This window comes from Hemicordylus capensis, chromosome 7 (assembly GCF_027244095.1).
Source record: "Hemicordylus capensis ecotype Gifberg chromosome 7, rHemCap1.1.pri, whole genome shotgun sequence".
Classification (NCBI taxonomy): Eukaryota; Metazoa; Chordata; class Lepidosauria; order Squamata; family Cordylidae; genus Hemicordylus; species Hemicordylus capensis.
The window spans coordinates 10,100,811-10,120,134 of NC_069663.1; the positions used below are offsets into that span (position 1 = coordinate 10,100,811).

Consider the following 19,324-nt stretch of genomic DNA (forward strand, 5'->3'; position numbering starts at 1 on the left):
TGGCAAGAAATCAGGGGAATCAAAAATTGCTTAGCAGTGGTACTGTCGCACCTGTAAGCTGCCGAGAGCAGTGGCAACCAAGCCGGCATCTTGCGCGGTGGAGGCCCCGCTTACATACTCACCTGGCCTCCGTGCATATGTGGTGGCCATCTGCATGGTCAGCATGGTGCTGCTCACCACGGAAATGGCCGCCATGCTTGCATGGAAACCAGGTGAGTGCATAGGCAGGGCCTCCACCGTGCGAGATGCCAGCTGGGTTGCTGCTGCTTTCGGCAGCTTACAGGTGTGGCGGTACCGCCGCTAATCAGTTTTTGAAGGTAACACTCGCCGCATCCCCTCCACTGGCCGCCACTGTGCTCCAGCTAACTGTTTAAGACCTGGGAAACTAAAGTTGTTTCAAACTCCGAAGGAGTCTCTTTTTGCCTTTATTCCTCGGGCATGCTAGAAATGGCAGTGGATCTTACAGTGCTGACTAAATGAGATTGAAATCCAACTGGCAATGAGGGAAGTGCGAACTTTATTCGAACATGGCACTTCTAGCAGTGTAAGAGTGCTTGTAAACAGGCATCTGTAAATCCACTTGCCAGTGACAAGTGCCCCTGCCCTCTGGCGAGCAGGACACCCAGCACCACACAGATCTCCTCCCCAGAGGTCTCATTGCCACCACCATTTCTGAGAAGGTCAGAAACAGCAGGAATCCTTCCTGAGCGGGATCCCACTGGTTCTTACTATCTCCACATCCCACTGCAAATGACAGAAGACCCACTTCTCTGCTAAGCCCTCTGCCCAAGTGCCAGAAAAGGATCTGAGGGAAGAGAGGGGTTTGGTGGCGACCACAGATTTTGGCTGGCTAGTGAGCTAAACCTAAACCTGCTAAACCTAATTTATCCCACAGTGGGAATAACCACTGTATTCTGCAGGTTTAACGTGCCTCTAAATGTCATGTGCAGGTTGATGGCAAACTAAAATATTTATTGCTTCACTTTTCAACTGTATCATTGGCAAGGCAGCATAGGACTCATCATGTAAATCAGTGTTTTAATTTATGAAACATAAGGTTAAAAATATGGAAGGACAGCATTTTTTTAATGCATGACTTGTGAAAAGTGAGAGGTGACTGAACAGTCATCTGTTCAAAGCTTGGATATCATGTGGTCTAGATCCCACTGTGTCATAAAATCCCTACTCCTCTTGCATACTTACCCACTTCTGGTGAGAGAGGAAATTCCACAAATGGGGGACGTTCCTGGGAAGATAGAGTTCCTGTTGGATGACAGCTTTGCCTCCACCAGCTCTTACATGTGTTCTTATATGGAACCCCTATAAATACTTCCAAGTTTGACCTTGGTTCCAGGAGGCAGTCATATGTGAGAAGTTCTTTCCTCAAATATCCTGTAAAGGGTATCAAAGGCCAGGCCATCAAATTATAGGATAATTCCAAGCTGTGTTCAAGGGCAGACTCTGAGAGATTGCATTCAGTAGTCAAGTCAAGAATTTCTAGGATATGCCTACAGTGGTTTGTTATTGTTGAATTGTTTTAACTTTTTATGTGTGTTTTAATTGTTTTATTTTAACTGCCCGGAGATGAAAGTTTGGGCGTTATAGAAGATAGAGAGAGAGAGAGATAATAAAGGGCCACAATTGGCATACCAAATGAAGGTAAAAAGAGGGGGAAAGCATATCTACCAACCAGCGTTCCCTCTAACAGGGATTCCCAGAGGTTGTTGACTACAACTCCCAGTATCCCCAGCTTATAATGGTTTTTGCTTGGGGATTCTGGGATCTGTAGTCAACAACCTCTGGGAATCCCTGTTAGAGGGAATACTTCTGCCAACATGTCCCTGTTTTTCCATTCACTTGAATTGGAACATAGGGATATGTTGGCAGGTGTGGGAAAGCTGGTCTTGCAGTAACAAGCATGAATTGTCTCCTTTGCTAAGCAGGGTTTGTATTTGGATGGGTTAGGCCTGTGCGCCCTGTCTGCTGTAAGATATTCCCCTTTGGGATGGGGCTGTCACTCAGTGGGAGAGCATTTGAATGCTTGCATGAAGAAGGTTCCAGGTTCAGTCCCCAGGTAGGGCTGGGAGAGACCCTGCCTAAAACCCTGGAGAACTGCTGCCAGTCAGAGTAGGCAATACTGAGCTAGACTCTGATTCTGTAGAAGGCAGCTTCCGTGGTTCCACTGGTGGCCACACCAGCGACTCCTGGGAATCTAGGAGCAAAGCCAGATTCAGGAATAGTCCTAATATGTGAACAATCTCCTTCAAGGTAGGAGAGGAGAGCTGGTCTTGTGGTAGCAAGCATGACTGGTCCTCTTAGCTAAGCAGGGTGTGCCCTGCTTGCATATAAAAGGGAGACTAGAAGTGTGAGCACTGTAAGATATTCCCCTCAGGGGATGGAGCTGCTCTGGGAAGAGCAGAAGGTTCCAAGTTCCCTCTTTGGCAGCATCTCCAAGATAGGGCTGAGAGAGATTCCTGCCTGCAACCTTGGAGAAGCTGCTGCCAGTCTGGGTAGACAGTACTGAGCGAGATGGACCAATGGTCTGACTCAGTGTATGGCAGCTTCCTATGTTCCTAAGGTGAGTATGACTCCATTCAGAAGAGGTAGAGCTGGCCACTCTCATTGCTTCAGTTACTGACTTCACACCCGTAGGATTTTCAGGGACTCCCAAACAAAAATGAAGGCTTGATGGCCAGATGAAAGCACAGCCTTGCAGTGGTCAGCCCAGGGGTAGGCAACCTGGGTGCTCCAGCTGTTGCCAAACTACAACTCTCATCATCCCCAGCATAACTGATTGTGGCTGGGGGTGGCAGGAATTGTAGTTGAGCAACATCTGGAGAGCCCAGGTTGCTTGAGCTGGCCCAAGCTTTTCATGAGCAGCTGTTTGGCAGCCCTCAAGCAACTAATGCTGCCGTATCAAGCGGCGTGTTGCCAGGTGGCCTCAAAATACGCTGAAGGTTTTTACAGGAGTGGTTTTAGAGCTGTGCATCTTGAAGTCCCCTTTGGACATATGTGTGACCTTCTTGCAAAAAATATTTTTTTTAAAAAAAAAAAAAGCTTCATGTAAATCCATCATAAGCACATAAAAGCTGACTTTTTTTTTTTTTTTTTTTTTGGTCAGCTGCTTGCAACTGCTCTTGCTTTAATTCTCTTTGCTCAAGCCCTAGGCTGATTTAGACAACGAGAGGCTGCTAAGCTTTCTGTGTTTTTCAAAAGGCTTATGCACCAGACACCTCTCTCACAAAGGGCAATTTTTCTAAATCTGCCTTTCCTATTGTTGGACTTGTGGAACTGCGTGCATTGGCTTTGTCTGGGGCTTAAAGGGGATTCAGAACAGCTGAATATAAGAGATATTGCTCTGTAGCAATGTGACCAGAGCGACTGGGGAAGCTCAAGCAGGCTGCTCTGATCTCAGAAGCCTCTTGCATGTGGAAATTGGGAGTGCTTCCACCCACTGGATACTTGAGGCCTTGGCAACTGTCAGCTGGGCATTGGATCTGGTTGAACTCACAGTGGGTATGTATGTGAAGATTCAGCTTGCACTCAGAACATAGAGGCTGCCATATATTGAGTCAGACCATTAGTCCATCTAGCTCAATATTGTCTACATTGACTATCAGGGACTCTCCAAGGTTTCTGGCAAGAATCTTTCCCAGCCCTACCTGGAAATGCTGCCAAGGATTGAACCTGGGACCTTCTACGTGCAAGCAGAGGCTCTACCACTGAGCTATGGGACCATCCCCTGAAGGGAATATCTTACAGCTGACAGTGTCCACATGAAATCACCCATTCAAATGCAAACCAAGCCAGATCCTGCTTAGTCAAGGTGACGATTCATGCACACTAGTTCCCCACCGTAGTCCTCTGCCCAGGCTGTACAACTGGATTCCTGTGGTAAGCATTCCTACACACACACACACTCACACTCCTAATCCCATGCTAGCTACAGTGCCAGACAAATCGCAGAGGCAGTTGCTGTACTGGCATGCCCCCAAACAGCGATGGCCAGCTTTTACAACATGGGCCACCAGGGTTGCTCCAGCCAAGCTGCTTAGGGCTGAAGTCCCTCTGGTGATGATGTCATGCACCCTTCCTCCAGCCAAGTGGCTTGGCAGCCCAGAGTCTGGCCTCCCCAGCTGAAGAACCTGGAAGGCATCCATCCCTTTTCAGAAGGGCGCCTGCTAAGTCTGAAGTGGCTCCTCTTGCTTCCGCTCTGGACCGCATCATGGAATGTGGCACATAGTGGAATGTGACATGTCACAAATATTTTCCATTGGTGCCTCCCACTGTTCCCTCTACGGCATGTGCATGTGCGCACACTCGCACATTTTCTGATGCCTGCTCAGTTCATTTTAGGTCCTGCTCAGGTTGGCTCAGAAAGGCCCCACTCTGAATGCAGGTGCGCACACACTGCCTCGATACAGCCGCCCAGAACAAAACTCATTCCGCACACAGATGAAAAAAGTTAGAGAGAACACTGCACCACCTTCATGTGCAATCACACAATCAAACTGAGAACCTACAAAAAAGAACATTGATGAAAGAAGAATGTGAGCTACTCATTATTGGCAATCCGTTGCTGCCCTCTGGTGCACAGAGGCAGAACCGCTCCGCTTTATGTCGTTGGCTAGCCAAATGATCGTGGTAAGAATTTGCATTGAGCATGTTCAGATTGGGTTTGTGGTAAAGAGCTGGAAAGTCAGCTTCTTCACATGTGCACAGTTCTGTGCACACGTATGCTACATCGTGCTGCTCAGCCCACTTCTGGCTGTTTAGTTATGGCAGGGCTTGAGAAATCCCAGGCGCCAGGGAGCCATGGAACCTAGAAATTTAACTATGGCGCCTAGACTAGAAAGTTCAGAGGCAGAGTTATTTAATATAAACTTTATTTGTCCCAGGCAGCCTTGTTTCTGGGACAAAAGTTACCTGTAAAGGGGATAAAGAAGAGCCAGTAATTTTGTCAAATGTCCAAAGTCTGGCCCCTAAATTTTGGGACTGGCACATAGATCAGAGGAAAAATGGTTAAGGCCTGAGTTATGGCATGGTAAAAGTGGGTTCCATTTGTGTTGCAGGCATGAAGGAGCAGTATCACAACCACCACAAGCTCAGATCACCCCAGGCTGTGTCCTCGCCATGCCAGTGTCTTGTGAACTAGTTGTACAGCAGTTTCTCAGTGTTTGACTCCTTTGGGGCAGAACAGAAAGGACAGAATAAGTATTAAAAGGGCAGGAATGTCTTGGGTGAACTATAGCTTCTTCCAGCACATTTACATAGGAACATAGGAAGCTGCCGTATACTGAGTCAGACCATTGGTCCATCTCACTCAGTATTGTCTATACAGACTGGCAGTGGCTTCTCCAAGGTTGCAGGCAGGAGTCTCTCTCAGCCCTATCTTGGAGATGCCAGGGAAGGAACTTGGAACCTTCTGCTCTTCCCAGAGCGGCTCCATCCCCTAAGGGGAATATCTTACAGTGCTCACACTTCTAGTCTCCCTTTTATATGCAACCAGGACAGATCCTGCTTAGCTTAAGGGGACAAGTCATGCTTGATACCACAAGACCAGCTCTCTTCCCATGTGTGAGGGGCGTTCACCAGAATCGCCCTGGGGTTTGTAGCACATGTAGAGTTGCGTTTCTGATTAGCACGCCTCACAAGATTGCTTGGGCATGTCCGTTCATGACATCAGGGAGGCATGTTCTTGCCGCAGCCCTGACATAGGGGCCATTGTTCATCTGAACCAGCCCAAAATAGATAATGTGTCACAGGGTACTTTAATGTTTCGCTGGTGGTCTCTCTGTGAAGGGTACTGATTTTGGATTGAGGGAGTGAACCATCTTTTAGTGGGCCGGGCCTCTGACAACCTGACAAGCTTCTGTTGCTGTTGCTCTGCTTAGGCATTGCTCCCATCTCTGGTGTTGAGGAAGAAGAGCTGCTGGATCCCAATGGGGAGACTCTCTCGATAGTTGCAAAATTCCAGCCCCTGCTAATGGAAACAATGACAAAGAGCAAAGATGGTTTTCTTGGAGTGAGTATTGCATTTAATTAGGGCTGCAAGCTTTAATCAGTAGATTAATCAACTAAAGCTTTAGTTAATTGATCGGGGGGGCATTTTAATTAGTGGGGCTGTGAATTAAGAGCAGACTTGTCTGTGTTCTGATTCAATTATATTGTCATAAGGAAGAATGAAAAAGAGAATGTTAGATTGCCCTTCGCTCTATCAATGGCTTAGTCAGACATCGCACCAAAGCAGCTCAGTTAAAAGTGAGCTTCAGCTTATAAGCCTCATTGATTACCAGTTTGCTTCTGGGCTAGACTCAAAGTGCTGGTCTTGCCCTTTAAAGCCCTACACAGTTTGGGGCCGGGAGATCTGTCGGACCACATTCAGCCATACAAATCTGCCAGGGCTCTCCGTTCAGCATCTCAGGTCCTGCTCAGGTCCTTGCCTCTAATGGAGATCCCTTTAGCGGGGACTAGAGACAGGGCCTTCTCGGTTGTGGCCCCTTGGCTTTGGAATGCCCATTCGGAAGAACTTTGCTGTGTTCCCTTCCTCAGGGTGTTTTTTTAAAAAAAAAAAACTAAAGACCTATATTTCTAGAGAAGCTTTTAAATATTTTATCTATTACTCATGTCTGTTGGGTTTTAATTTTAATTTTCTAATTTGTAAGTTTTAAATTTAGTTTTAATTGAGTCTTGTTTTTATTTATTATTTATTTGATTTCTATACCACCCAAAAATGGCTCAGGGCCATTTACACAGAGAAACAACAAATAAATACTTAATGTATTATTAAGTAAATTAATATAATTAATATAGTTTTTATATTCTGTCTGTTTTATTAATTATGTGAGCCACCCCAAGCAGTAATGCGCCGGAGGGGTGGGTCATGATTATTTTAAATAGAGCTTGACTGCAATTTGGCATGCTGTCTGAACTGACAGATGGAGGTTTGCAAACAGCTGGCAAACTGGAATTGGAACTCATGGCTTGAAGTGGGCATGCCACAGGGCTGGCTCTTTAGCCCTGGACGGGCCATCTCCATTGCTGCCCCAAGGCTTTGGAACACAATTCCTGCTGAAATAAGAGCCTCATCTCTTACAACTTTTAAAAAGGCAGTCAGGACACTTTTGTTCACCCAGGCTTTTAATCAGATACTGTTTTAACAGTTTGGTGGTTTTTAATAGTTTTAACGTCTTAAATTTTAAATTGTTGTAATGTTTTAACCTTTTTATTTGTTGTTTTTATTGTATTGTTGTAAACTGCCCAGAGACTTGCATTTTGGGCAGTATACAAAATAAATAAATAAATAAATAAATTTAGTGAGGCCAGTGAGGTGGTCTTCTCTAGTGGCGGAATATTGGGGGTGGTAGGACAACCTCCACTACCCCCTCTTGCTGCTGCTGCTGCTACCCACCGCCATCAGAGCAGCTCTTTGCAGAATGATGTTGGTTGGTGCCCCTGCTTGGCAAAGAGCCGTTCCAAGTCCTCCTCCCCCTATGAGTTGCTGTTGGTTGTGAAAAGGAGAGGGGGAGAGGAAGGGTGAAGAGATGATCTAGCTCAGGGCTGCACAGCTGCAGCCTTCCTGCAGATGTGGGACTGCAACTCCCACAATGCCTGACTACTGGCCACTGGCTGGAGATGATGGGAGTTGTCCAGAAACAGCTGGAGGAGCAAAAGCAGCTGCACAGCCCTGCTCTAGCTAGAGCAGGGATTCCCAACGTGTGGGTCCCCAGATGTAATTGGACTTCAACTCCCATAATTCCCAACCAAAGGCCACTGGGGGTGGGGATTATGGGAGTTGAAGTCCAAGAACATCTGGGGACCCACACATTGAGAATCCCTGAGCTAGAGCCTCTCCTCTCCTCCATGATTCCTCTTCCATGCCCTCCCTCCCTCCCCCTCCCTCCTTTCCATAGACACAAATCCGGTTTTCGATCATGTGTACCTTGTCCACGGTTGTGCTTCCTTCAGTATTTCAAAAAGCACCTATATTGAAATTTTAGCAGTATGCAAATATGTTTAAATTTAATCAGCTAAGGTTGATAGCCCTATATTGTATGCAGCTGAATAGTAATGCCACATATTCCCAGCGAGGATTTCTTCCGTGACCTTGGGGGAAGCAGGTGAGCCTTACAGACCTTGAACATGTCCTTGCAGATCGGGATGCTGGACACAGGACCCACTCCATGGGCTAACCTGTTGATCTAGTGTAAGAATGTATATACTACCTCTCTACCATTGTTGGTATCCAGGGTGTTCTTTAACAAAATGTTAAAGAACATCATTTTAAAAAGGTGCTTCTTTGCTCATTTAGCAGGGATGTTGTTTGTAACTGATTCCACATTCTTGCCCTTGCAGATTTCTCACATTGCCCTTACTGGGCTTCGCAACTGGACAGCCCCAGCTTCCCGCATGAGTGTGATGTTTGCCCAGCAATTCAAGGCTTTCCTTCCCCCAAAGCATAAAGTAGAACTTGGTGATCCTTGGTGGGTAATTCCCAGTGAGCTAAACATCTTTACTGGATACCTTCCCAATAACCGCTTCTATCCTCCAGCTCCCAAAGGCAAAGAGGTAAGAATTCTGTTTATGATGATGATTACCGTATTTACCTGAATCCAAAACTAGGGTTTTCCCAAGTTCTTTGATGTTAGATATTGGGGGGGTCATCTTACATCCAGAGTGCTTGTTCCTTTTGGGTAAAAACAGGTATAACATGTACAGGCAGTCCCTGGACCGGGTCTCATGATCAGTGAGACCCGGTTTGGGGCAGTGAGCAGGAAGAACGGGCTAAGCCCCCTCTCCCCGCTCACGAGTGGTCAGGGAGCCCTGGGCAGCTGGATCGGCCGCCCACATGATGTCCGGCTCCGTGACGGAGCCGGTGGGGGGAGCGGGGGCCACGTGGCCCCCGCAAGCCCCAGTATGCCCTGCACAAGTGCGCAGGGCATACTGGGGAGACCCCCGGCTGGGGGTCTACTCATGAGTAGGCGCGGCGCGAAGGCACGCCGCGGCTACTCACAATCCTAAAAAGCAGGTTTGCTGGAGCGCTCGCTCCGCAAACCTGCTTTTTAGCATACCTGCTCAAGAACCACCAGGCTCAGCTGCGAGCCGGGTGGTTCTTACGGTCAACAAAAATCGGGCTAGCCTCTGCTAGCCCAATTTTTGTTGATCGTGAGAATCGCCCCTCTGAGTTACAAACATTTGTACATACAAACAAAGCTCCAGAACATATTACATTAAGGAAGCCCCCAACTTCCAAACACCAACCCAACCTGCACATGCAGATGTCCCTCTTGGAAACTATATGCGCTCTGAGTTATGAACATCCCACTAACAAATGAACCTTGGGAACACTCCATCTATTTTTAAGGGGGTCTGAAATTCAGAGTTGTCCTAATTTGGGTAAATACGGTATTAAGAAGCTATATATCACAGTTCAATTATTCAAAACACTCCATACACATTATTTTGGTAATGTTTACAACAGCCCTGTAAGGTAATTCTCAGTTTGAGACAATGGTTGAGACCCGGTTTTGGAGAAGGGGTTTGTCTTGGTGGCCCTAATCCTATTAATTAGCAGCTCTGCTTAGTGTTTCCAGTCACTGGAGTCCAGCTGTGAAGGCTGCTTCCTGCTTTCCCAAATGTTGGTCCATGCACAGCAGGTTTTCTGGCATGAGAGCAGAGAAGAGTGATTGGATGGAGGGGCAGGGAAGGATAGTTGGCTTGCCTATGATATTTCAGGTGCAGTACTTTCTAAATCAAAGTCTGAAAGAAATATTGCTAATCAATATAGCATGAGAGAAAAGCATTGTGGAAATGTACAGATCAATTTCCAGTCCTCGACTGTTGAGTTCTGGAGTTATTTGATACAGTGTGTTAAAGCCCAAGAACACTCCTATTGTCATAACAAATATTCAGGATGATTGAGGCTATCGATTTATAGAAAGAGGCTAAAAAACCAGGGAAGACCAGCAGCCTAGGTAGGTTCCAGGATGCTAGTTATTGAACCTGGCCTTAGAGGAGGGTGGATGTTGGTCCTTTGGTTCACTCCCTGGCACGTCACACCCCCTCCCCTCTGCTTCTCCTCCGTAGATCATCATTCACAAGCTCCTGAATATGTTCCATCCTCGGCCATTTGTGAAAACTCGCTTTGCTCCTCAAGGAGCCGTGGCCTGTGTCCAAGCTGTTGCTGAGTTCTACTATAAGATAGCCTTCAGGTAAAATCCTTTATTGGTGGGAAGAGGAGGGTGAGATTTGAGAGCTGCTAGCTGTTGGGATTTGTTGTAAACTAATGATTTTCTTGAGGGTGGGGGTGAGCAAGCAGCACTTCTGACACATGGTATGGAGAAAGTGGATAAAAATAACTCTCTGCCTCTCTCATGACACAGTAGTCCAATGCTGAAGCTAATTCATCCTCCGTTGAGAGAATGGCCAGTCTATTCAGCCTTTCTTGAGACATAGTTTTTCGTAGATAGTTTTTGATTAATTTTAATTTTGAAAAACTTTGCTCCCCAGAAGCTACTGTGACAGAGATTGTTCACAAAATCCTGTATGCTGTTGGTATATTAGGGGAGGAACTGAGACCTAGTGTTGTAAGAAACCGTAGGGCTTGAAGTGCTGTACTTGTTCCTTCAGGGATGACTTCTCGTAGCACCTGAAGTTCTGGGATGAGGTCTCTTCCATCAATATAATGAGATTCTCCATCCAACAATGCACTCTCCAAATCCATGCACTCTTTGTTCAACTGCTCTGCTGTCATTTCTTGGAGTTTCTTCAAATCATACAGGAAACCGAAGTTGTCATCTGTTTGAATTGCATCATCAGTGACATGGGAACCTAATCTACAATGGCCAGAAAGTAGCTGGTTTTGAATTCTTACTGTGGTGAAATCTCTGGCTCCTCTCAGTGTTAGGTGCATGTTGTTTTCTCTTTCGATTTTTCCTGGCATTTTCCTCTGAATTTAGACTCAATATCCATTTCTGATACTACTTCAGTTGCTGTGTTCTTGGCTGAGGGAAATTCACTGTTCTTGTATTCCTGTGTTCCAGAAAGTCAGTGAGACCTTTGATCTGTGTGTGAGCCACATCAAGCTTCTTGGGACTGAAGTAACTTGCTCACCATGTTTACAGCAAAAAGAATGTTGTACTACACAACCATTGCCAACAAAAATGCAATTTTTTTCAAGTTCATAGTTGGCCAAAGACTCGAGTCCTCACATTCTTCTACTACTTCCATAGGAAGGCATTCCTGATACCACTTGTCTGGTAATGGATTGCTTTTACACTCTCTGCTCAGCATTCCGACCTAGTTTCTGATAATGGCTTCAGAGTTAGAGATGGAGTATGTGCTTGCAATATTTGCCATCTATTTGTTGAAGCTACAAATAGACAGTAAATTTGCTGTACAATCCCCAAAAATATAATGGCTTGAGAATTACACTTTATCACATCTCACAGTACTAGATCTAAGTTGTGACAGCCACATGGATTGAAAAAGGCTTGGCAGTTGGTCTGAAGGGTGCGTGCCTGTACACCTCGATGCTGGCCCTTCATATTTGCCCCCTTGTCATATCCCTGTCCCCTACAATCACTAATATGGAGGCCAACTCCATCTAGTGCAGATATGAGAGATTCTGATAATCCTTCTCCACTTTTGTCTTGAACTGGAAGAAAATCAATAACATTCTCGATTACCTCCACTTCTTCAGATGTAATGTCAGCATAACAAGGCACTCTGGTCATCTGCTCTTGATGACTCAGATCAGGCATGCAGTCAAGAATAACTGCAAAGTATTTTGCAGACTTTACCTTTTCAAGAATTGCTTCCTTCAACTTCCATGCCATTAACAAAATTAGCTCATTTTGAATATGAGGTCTAATAGTCATGGATTTCTTCATTTGTGATGTGTCAGACATGCTCTTGCATTGTAGGATCATACTTAGCCAACATCTTAATGTCAGAAATGTTCCATTGTCAGGATGATAAAGCTTTGCAAGTTTACAGTAGCCCACACTGCTGGGCCACTGTGTGAAACAGGATGCTGGACTAGATGGGCCTTGGGCCTGATCCAGCAGGGCTGTTCTTATGTTCTTATGTTTTCCATGAAATGCACAGTTTTGCTCAACTAGATACTGCTGCTCAACTGCTATAATACGTGTCAACACTGCTTGTTTATTTCTTGCTACAGGAGAGTCATCTGTGGTCTTCACTACAGACAATCTTCTCTTCATTTAAATCCATTTTTTGAGTTTAATGCATGCTCTTGGGATACTTCATGAGATCTCAACCTCTCATTGAGAATGCTTCCAATCATTACAGTCTTCTTTTACTAATCCATGTGCCTTGATGGAGCCATACAATTTACAGCAGAAGCAATAAACTGCATTGGCTTTCTTAGAGTATAACTGCCACTCTCTTTCAACTCTTTCTCCATTGGGCACGCTCCATCTGTAAAAGTATTCTGAAAACCATCAATTGGTTTGGACAATCAATTGTCCGAATTATTTGGGGAAACACACCGACGACCAGATATTTTGGCAGGCCCTCTTTGCACTAAAAGGTCTACTGTCTTATTGTCAGGAGAGGAGAGCTGGTCTTGTGGTAGCAAGTATGACTTGTCCCCATAGCTAAGCAGGGTCTGCCCTGGTTGCATATGAATGGGAGACTTGGTGTGTGAGGACTGCAAGATATTCCCCTCGGGATGAAGCCGCTCTGGGAAGAGCAGAAGGTTCCAAGTTCCCTCCCTGGCTTCTCCAAGATAGGGCTGAGAGAGACTCCTGTCTGCAACCTTGGGAAAGCCGCTGCCAGTATGTGAAGACAATACTGAGCTAGATAGACCAATGGTCTGACTCAGTATATGGCAGTTTCCTATGTTCCTATGTCTAGTAAATCTGGCCAATTGGCTGGATCATGTAGATCTTCAGGAGAAATAAGGTCAGCAGAGCTGTCCACTCCAGCAGGCTGTGCTGGACTATTGTCATCCTGAGGTTTGGCAGAAGGATCTACAGTGCCACTACAATCTCTGGAGTCCATTAATTCAATGTTTTCCTCAGCTACCAAAGCATGTTTGTAAATCAGAAGTTTTCCCAAAGAACCCTTCGTTGCATTTTCAAGTTATCCTATCTTCTTTTTTGTTAGTTTTTCTGCTCCCAAGTCATATTTTCTCCATCTGTTTCTATCTCTGCTAGTGCTAGCCATGGTATGCTATGAAGAAAGAGAAAAGGATCTCACCATAAAAAATGTTCACTCTGATTACAGAATCATACTGCAGTGACCAGCCTCCCCACCCTCAGGGATGTCAAACTGTGGCCCATCTGCAGATGTTGGCCTACAACTCCCATCATCCCTGGCTATTGGCCACTGTGGCTGGGGATTGTGGGAGTTGTAGTCCAAAAACAGCTGGAGGGCCACAGTTTGACATCCCTGCAAGAATTAACAGGAAGTGAACCCTTGTCTTGACTGGCAGGCTGGTGAACTCCAGGGCTCAACCAATCAGTCCACCAGGTGGATGGGACCTGAATACTGCAGGGGGAGTAGTTCTGGGAACAAGAAAGGAAGTCTTGGCTGAGAGTGTGGACTAGCCTGAAGTAGCAATAGCAATAGCACTTACATTTATATACCGCTCTATAGCTGGAAGCTCTCTAAGCGGTTTACAATGATTTAGCATATTGCCCCCCAACATTCTGGGTACTCATTTTACCGACCTCGGAAGAATGGAAGGCTGAGTCAACCTTGAGCCCCTGGTCAGGATTGAACTTGCAACCTTCTGGTTACAGGGCGGCAGTTTTACCACTGCGCCACCAGGGGCTCATTCCAGTTTTACCACTGCGCCACCAGGGGCTGAGAGATTCCGGTGATACCAAGAAACCTATTTTTCCAAGAACACCCAGACAGCAGCACCATCTAACACAGAGTTAGGGCCCACCGAGCAGGCTTTATTCCACGAGATTCTTCAAACTGCAAAAGAAGCCAGTGCAGCCCTGCCTGGTCCCAGCCATTCCAACCTTTTACTGAATGATACCCTTACTGAATGTCTATCCTGCTCTTCCTCCAAGGAACCCAGAGCAGTGCACATGGACGGTTTTCCTCACAACACCCCTGCTAGGCAGGTTACTATGCAGTGGGTTGCTTCATCCAGATTGCCCCTCAAAGCATCGATAAAATCCTATTCTAAAGTGAAGTTAAAGGTGTGTCCTTTAGGACATAGGAGTAAATAAATGCCTTAAAGGGGGCTCTGCCTAGAATCCACAGAACCCCCTTAGAACATAAGAACAGCCCTGCTGGATCAGGCCCAAGGAAGCCCATCTAGTCCAGCAGCCTGTTTTGCACAGTGGCCCACCAGATGCCGCTGGGAAACCCACAAGCAAGAGCTGAGGGCATGCCCTCTCTCCTGCTGTTGCTCCCCTGGAATTGGTATTTAGAAGCATCTTGCCTCTGAGGCTGGAGGTGGCCTGTAGCCCTCCAACTAGTAGCCATTGATACACCTCTCCTCCATGAAGTTATCCAAACCCCTCTTCAAGCCTTCCAGGTTGTTGGCTATCACCGCATCTCGTGGCAGAGAATTCACTCACAAGTGGATAAACAGCACAGTTGGTTTCCCTGTTGTTGTTCGGACTGTTCTCTCTCTGGACTGACAAGTTTTGGACTGGGTTCCCCCCCACCCTTTCTCGCTGTGGCAAGTTGCAACCCAGTCCCATGAACACCCGAGAGGCACGCGCTGCTGGCTGGCTGGCTGGCTTGCTGCAGGTATGCTTGCCCGGCTGCCAGCACCGCCCCTGCGGGGCCTCTGCCCTCCTTTCTTCCCTGGGGCGCAGCCAGCGGCAGCATCTCAGCCGCCAAGACTAGGATCCATGGCTGCCGCCTCCCTCAGCCTCTCTTGCCTGGCTGCTTGTGCTTGGGGCTCCACACGGTACCTCTGCTCGGCTCCCTCTTGCTGCTGCTGCTGCCCTTCTCTTCCTCGCTCACTCTTGTGTGTCGTGCATGCCATGTGGCCTGATGCTAATGTTGCTGTGGCATGTGTGCCAGTGTGCGCGCGCACACATCACAGTGTTGCCAACCAGGAGAGGAGAGGCAAGAGGAAGCAGGACAGGCTGCTCAGCCAGTGTGCCGAGTGTGGGGGCTGTGAGAGCGCGAAGCTAGGGATGATCACCTGGGTGGCCCTGTCCTAAGGACAGCCCTGTTGGGCCCTCCTAGTCGAAACAACTAGGACATCTGCACCTGACTTTAGTTTTGAATTGGGAGGAGGGGAGAGAGAGCAAAATGCTCTAAGTGAGGCTTGAAACTGAATGTTGCAGAAGAAGGATAACGTCTTGTATGGGAAGAGAGTGAAAATATCTGGGGCAGATAGGCCAACTTCTGAACCTGAAATCTTTTAACAACAACAAATATTTATATACCGCTTTTCAACAAAAGTTTCCAAAGGGGTTTACACAGAGAAGTAACAAATAAATAAGATGGATCCCTGTCCCTGAAGGGCTCACAATCTAAAAAGAAACATAAGATATTATTTAATATTTATTTAATACATTTATATTCCGCCCAAAACGCAAGTTCTCCAAAACGTAAGATAGACACCAGCAACAGTCACTGGAGGTGACTGGAGTACACTGGAGTACAGCTAGCTACTCCAGTCGGAGAGAAAGAAGGCCGTTTGCTTTTCTTACTGGCACTGCTCCTTTTGTAACCTTTTTTTTAAAAATTTAAAGAACTATACCTTGGCCTTATGCCAGTGCTTGGTTTTACAGTTTGTCAACCGACAATAAAAAGAGACACGCTACTGATCTGAACCATTCTTGTATTAGTTTAGCTTAATACCGCAAGCATACATTTTGTTTGGAGAGGAAGGCTTAAGCTGAGATAAGGTATACTTTATTGACCTCTTAAATAAATGCTTTGATATGTGACTGTCCAAACGAGGGTTTATTGCTCCACTGCAGCTTTCTCCCCTCCTCTTCTCTAGATATTGTCATGATTCCAGTAGCGCTCTGAACTGTGCAACAAGTAACACAGGAAGCTCTGTATGAACATGTCCTTGGAGTCTTAGTAGCATGACCAACATAGTACTGTTTGGAGGCAAAGAGCTCTCGTTGTGTAACAGAGTAGTTGGATTCTTCAGCTTGCACCCTGCTTTCCCTCCTCCTTAAGATGCCTTGATTAACTGCTGTCTTTTGCTTCAGGATCCATGCAGAATTCCAGCTGAATGAGCCTCCAGATTTCCCATTCTGGTTTTCCCCCGCCCAGTTCACTGGCTACATTGTCGTCTCCAAAGACTCCTCCCACGTTCGAGAATTCAAGCTCTTTGTCCCTAACAACAGGTAAGGGGGAAGCATCGCTCTTGTTTAGTGTCTACAGACTGGAAACCAACGTTCCATATGGGACTTGCAAAGTTAATGTATTGTACTGATTTGTTTAATGTATGTTAAGCCCAGGATCTTAAAACATTTTGGGGTTTTTTTTTTATTTGCATAATAAGATCAGGCTTGTTGTACTGTTTGGTTGGTTTAAAGCTTTTTGTGTTGGTGCATAGGCAGTTCTCTGTTGTGCTAATTTCTCTCATCAGGTCTCTGAACGTAGACATGGAATGGCTATATGGAGCCTTAGAGAGCAGCAACATGGAGGTGGATATAGGATACCTACCCCAGGTCTGTAGCATAAATTTAATTTAGGCTTCCTTCTGCCTCAGGGCAGGGATGCCATCGTATAAGAATGTTTACAGATTCCTTCCGAAGCTTTTGACAGCCTGCTTTCTGGGACCTGGATTCTTGTGCAGCATAAAGGCCCCTTAATTACTTCCCCCTTCAAATTACTCGTTAATAATGGGCTGTAGATGCCACTGATCACTCACTGATCCACCAATGTATAGATATGCTAAGATTAGCATTCTATATTTTGTGTTCTCATATATCTGCCTTGCTCCAAGATCTGTCTCCAAAGGTCTTGTCTCACTGCATCCAGCACCAGCTTTCTGGAGGAATGCATAATCTCTCTTGGAGCTGTCCAATGTACTTCCATAGACACATCTGTCTCTCTTGCTTTGTAGATGGAGCTGGAGTCTTTGGGACCATCCATCCCTACTGTGCTTCATGATGAAAATGGGAATGTGATTGACAGCAGAGACCCTGAAGGGGAGCCCATTCAGTTCATATTTGAAGAGATTGCCTGGCAGCAAGAAATCAGCCGGGAAGAGGCAGTCAGCAAACTGGAAGTTGCCATGTATCCATTTAAGAAAGTAGGGAAAGATCCTAGCCAGCATTCCCTTGAGCATGCTCTTGGTGATTAAATTATTCTACCCGTGCCCCAGGAAGGAAGGACTGAAGCAATGAGCCTTCCCAACTTGATTTGGGGGGTTGTGAAAGTGATTGTGTTTTGCAGTTGGCTATCTGCTTATGAAATAGCTCAGCATTTTATCCATAGTTTGGGTGTTTCTTAAATAAATGCACAATCCATCTATTTGATAGGTGGGTGTAAAGATTGGCTGAGGTCACGCAGAAAGTCTGTGACTGAGCTCTGATCTCCTAGGTGCAGCCAGAGTTTTCAGTAGTGTATCATCCATCCTTCTCCTTATCAGGAGTTTTGAAAGAGGCAAGTGATGCTCTTAAGAGTATCTTGCTGCTGCAAGCAGAGCAAGGCACGCAACAGTCTTGGGATGGCACTTTCCTTATCAGCAGGAAACACACAAGCCATGTGTGGCTTGCATCTTGAGACAAAGAGTGGATTTATAGCCTGAGTTGCTGAGAGCTATTAACAATCTTATAGCAGCTGGAACTGTTCCTTATATCTAATTCATCAGCTGGGGGAAGGGAAGAGAAAAAGCACTAACAGTAACCTGTGGAAAAAATGTGCCATTTGAAGAAATTGTTTTTGGGCAGCAAACTCCTTAAGAAGGCTGAATTACCTTAAAGGACTCTGGCTGCCTTCTATGATTTTCAAGGGCTTTAACTCAAGTTTTTTTTAAAGTGCTGTAATTGACCTATAAAGTCTAACAGATTGGGCCTTACATCACCTTCTCTCTCTCTCTCTGGACCCCTAAGATTTCTAAAATCGCTGACGCTCCAGCGATTCTTTAATTTTCTCATATTGCAGCCCGCTGTTCCAAATTCTTTGTAGACCACTACAAATTACATTATGACTGCTGTGCCTGAGGTCTTTGGAAAGACCTGAAAGTTCTCTGTGGACCACAGCAGTCTATGATCACTGTTTTAAAATGGATTGGATTACACCATCCATATGCCAAGTCCATATAACAGGAGATGTGTGGAGAGACATTTATGCTTATAACGCTATTGAGACGTTATGCTCTGAGAGAATTGTGTAATATGTTTCCAAGATCTTTTCCTTTGAGTTCTCTGTTATGGGAAGTAAGAGAGGCATAGACAGATGGCAGACCAGTATGAATCTTCTCTAGGGAAGAAGTCGAAATAGCAGGTCTGGCTTTTCTAAGCAGGGTTATGTTCTAACTTACATGAGGGAAATGTGTATTTTCCAATATTGATACATTCATAGGAAGCCGCAGCCAATCAGAACCTCTCTGCTACATGTACACATATTGCAAATATGTGTTAAACAGAATGCCACCTGATTTTAAAAAATGTTAATGTATCATATTATTTTAGTAGATTAATTACATCTTCCTAAATTTGCTAATGAGAGAATAGATTTCTGTCATGATCTGTTGTGCTTTCATGTACGTGGGCAATGCGCCTGCCTAGTTGTTCTCATCAGGAAGATTTTGAAGCTCATAAGAACAGCCCTGCTGGATCAGGCCCAAGGCCCATCTAGTCCAGCATCTTGTTTCGCACAGTGGCCCACCAGATGCTGCTGGAAGCCACAGGCAAGAGTTGAGGGCATGACCCCTGCTAACTTGGCAAAGAGACACCTTTTAATGTGGTGATTCTCTTTATTTAGCAGGGGGAGAGCAACTGGCCCTATCCACCCCCAGCACAGTACCTCCAGTGACTGTTGCTGGTGTCTATCATGTGTTTCTTTTTAGATTGTGAGTCCTTTGGGGACAGAGATCCATCTTATTTATGTATTCTTTCTCTGTGTAAACCGCCCTGAGCCATATTTGGAAGGGCGGTATAGAAATCGAATAAATAAATAAATAAAAATATATTTATATATAAATATATTATAATGCCCTCTTTCCTGCTGTTACTCCCCCACAACTGGTACTCAGAGGCATCCTGCCTTTGAGGCTGGAGGTGGTCTGTAGCCCTCCGACTAGTAGCCAATGATAGACCTCTCCTCCATGAAGTTATCCAAAATAAGAACATAAGATCCTTATATAGTGTCACAAGCTCCTCCTTCATGCGCTGAGCATGTCCATTGAGAA

General features: G+C 45.8%; 1 protein-coding gene across 1 annotated transcript in view; it reads left to right on the forward strand.

Moving 5' to 3' along the window:
* SELENON (selenoprotein N) overlaps positions 1-19,324 on the forward strand; it is a 38,529-nt gene that overhangs the window by 8,007 nt on the left and 11,198 nt on the right. Inside the window, exons 3-8 of the mRNA XM_053267749.1 lie at positions 5,895-6,025; positions 8,356-8,568; positions 10,087-10,211; positions 16,170-16,307; positions 16,553-16,634; positions 17,033-17,221. Coding sequence (XP_053123724.1) covers positions 5,895-6,025; positions 8,356-8,568; positions 10,087-10,211; positions 16,170-16,307; positions 16,553-16,634; positions 17,033-17,221 — 878 coding nt within the window. The remainder of the gene's footprint in view (positions 1-5,894; positions 6,026-8,355; positions 8,569-10,086; positions 10,212-16,169; positions 16,308-16,552; positions 16,635-17,032; positions 17,222-19,324) is intronic.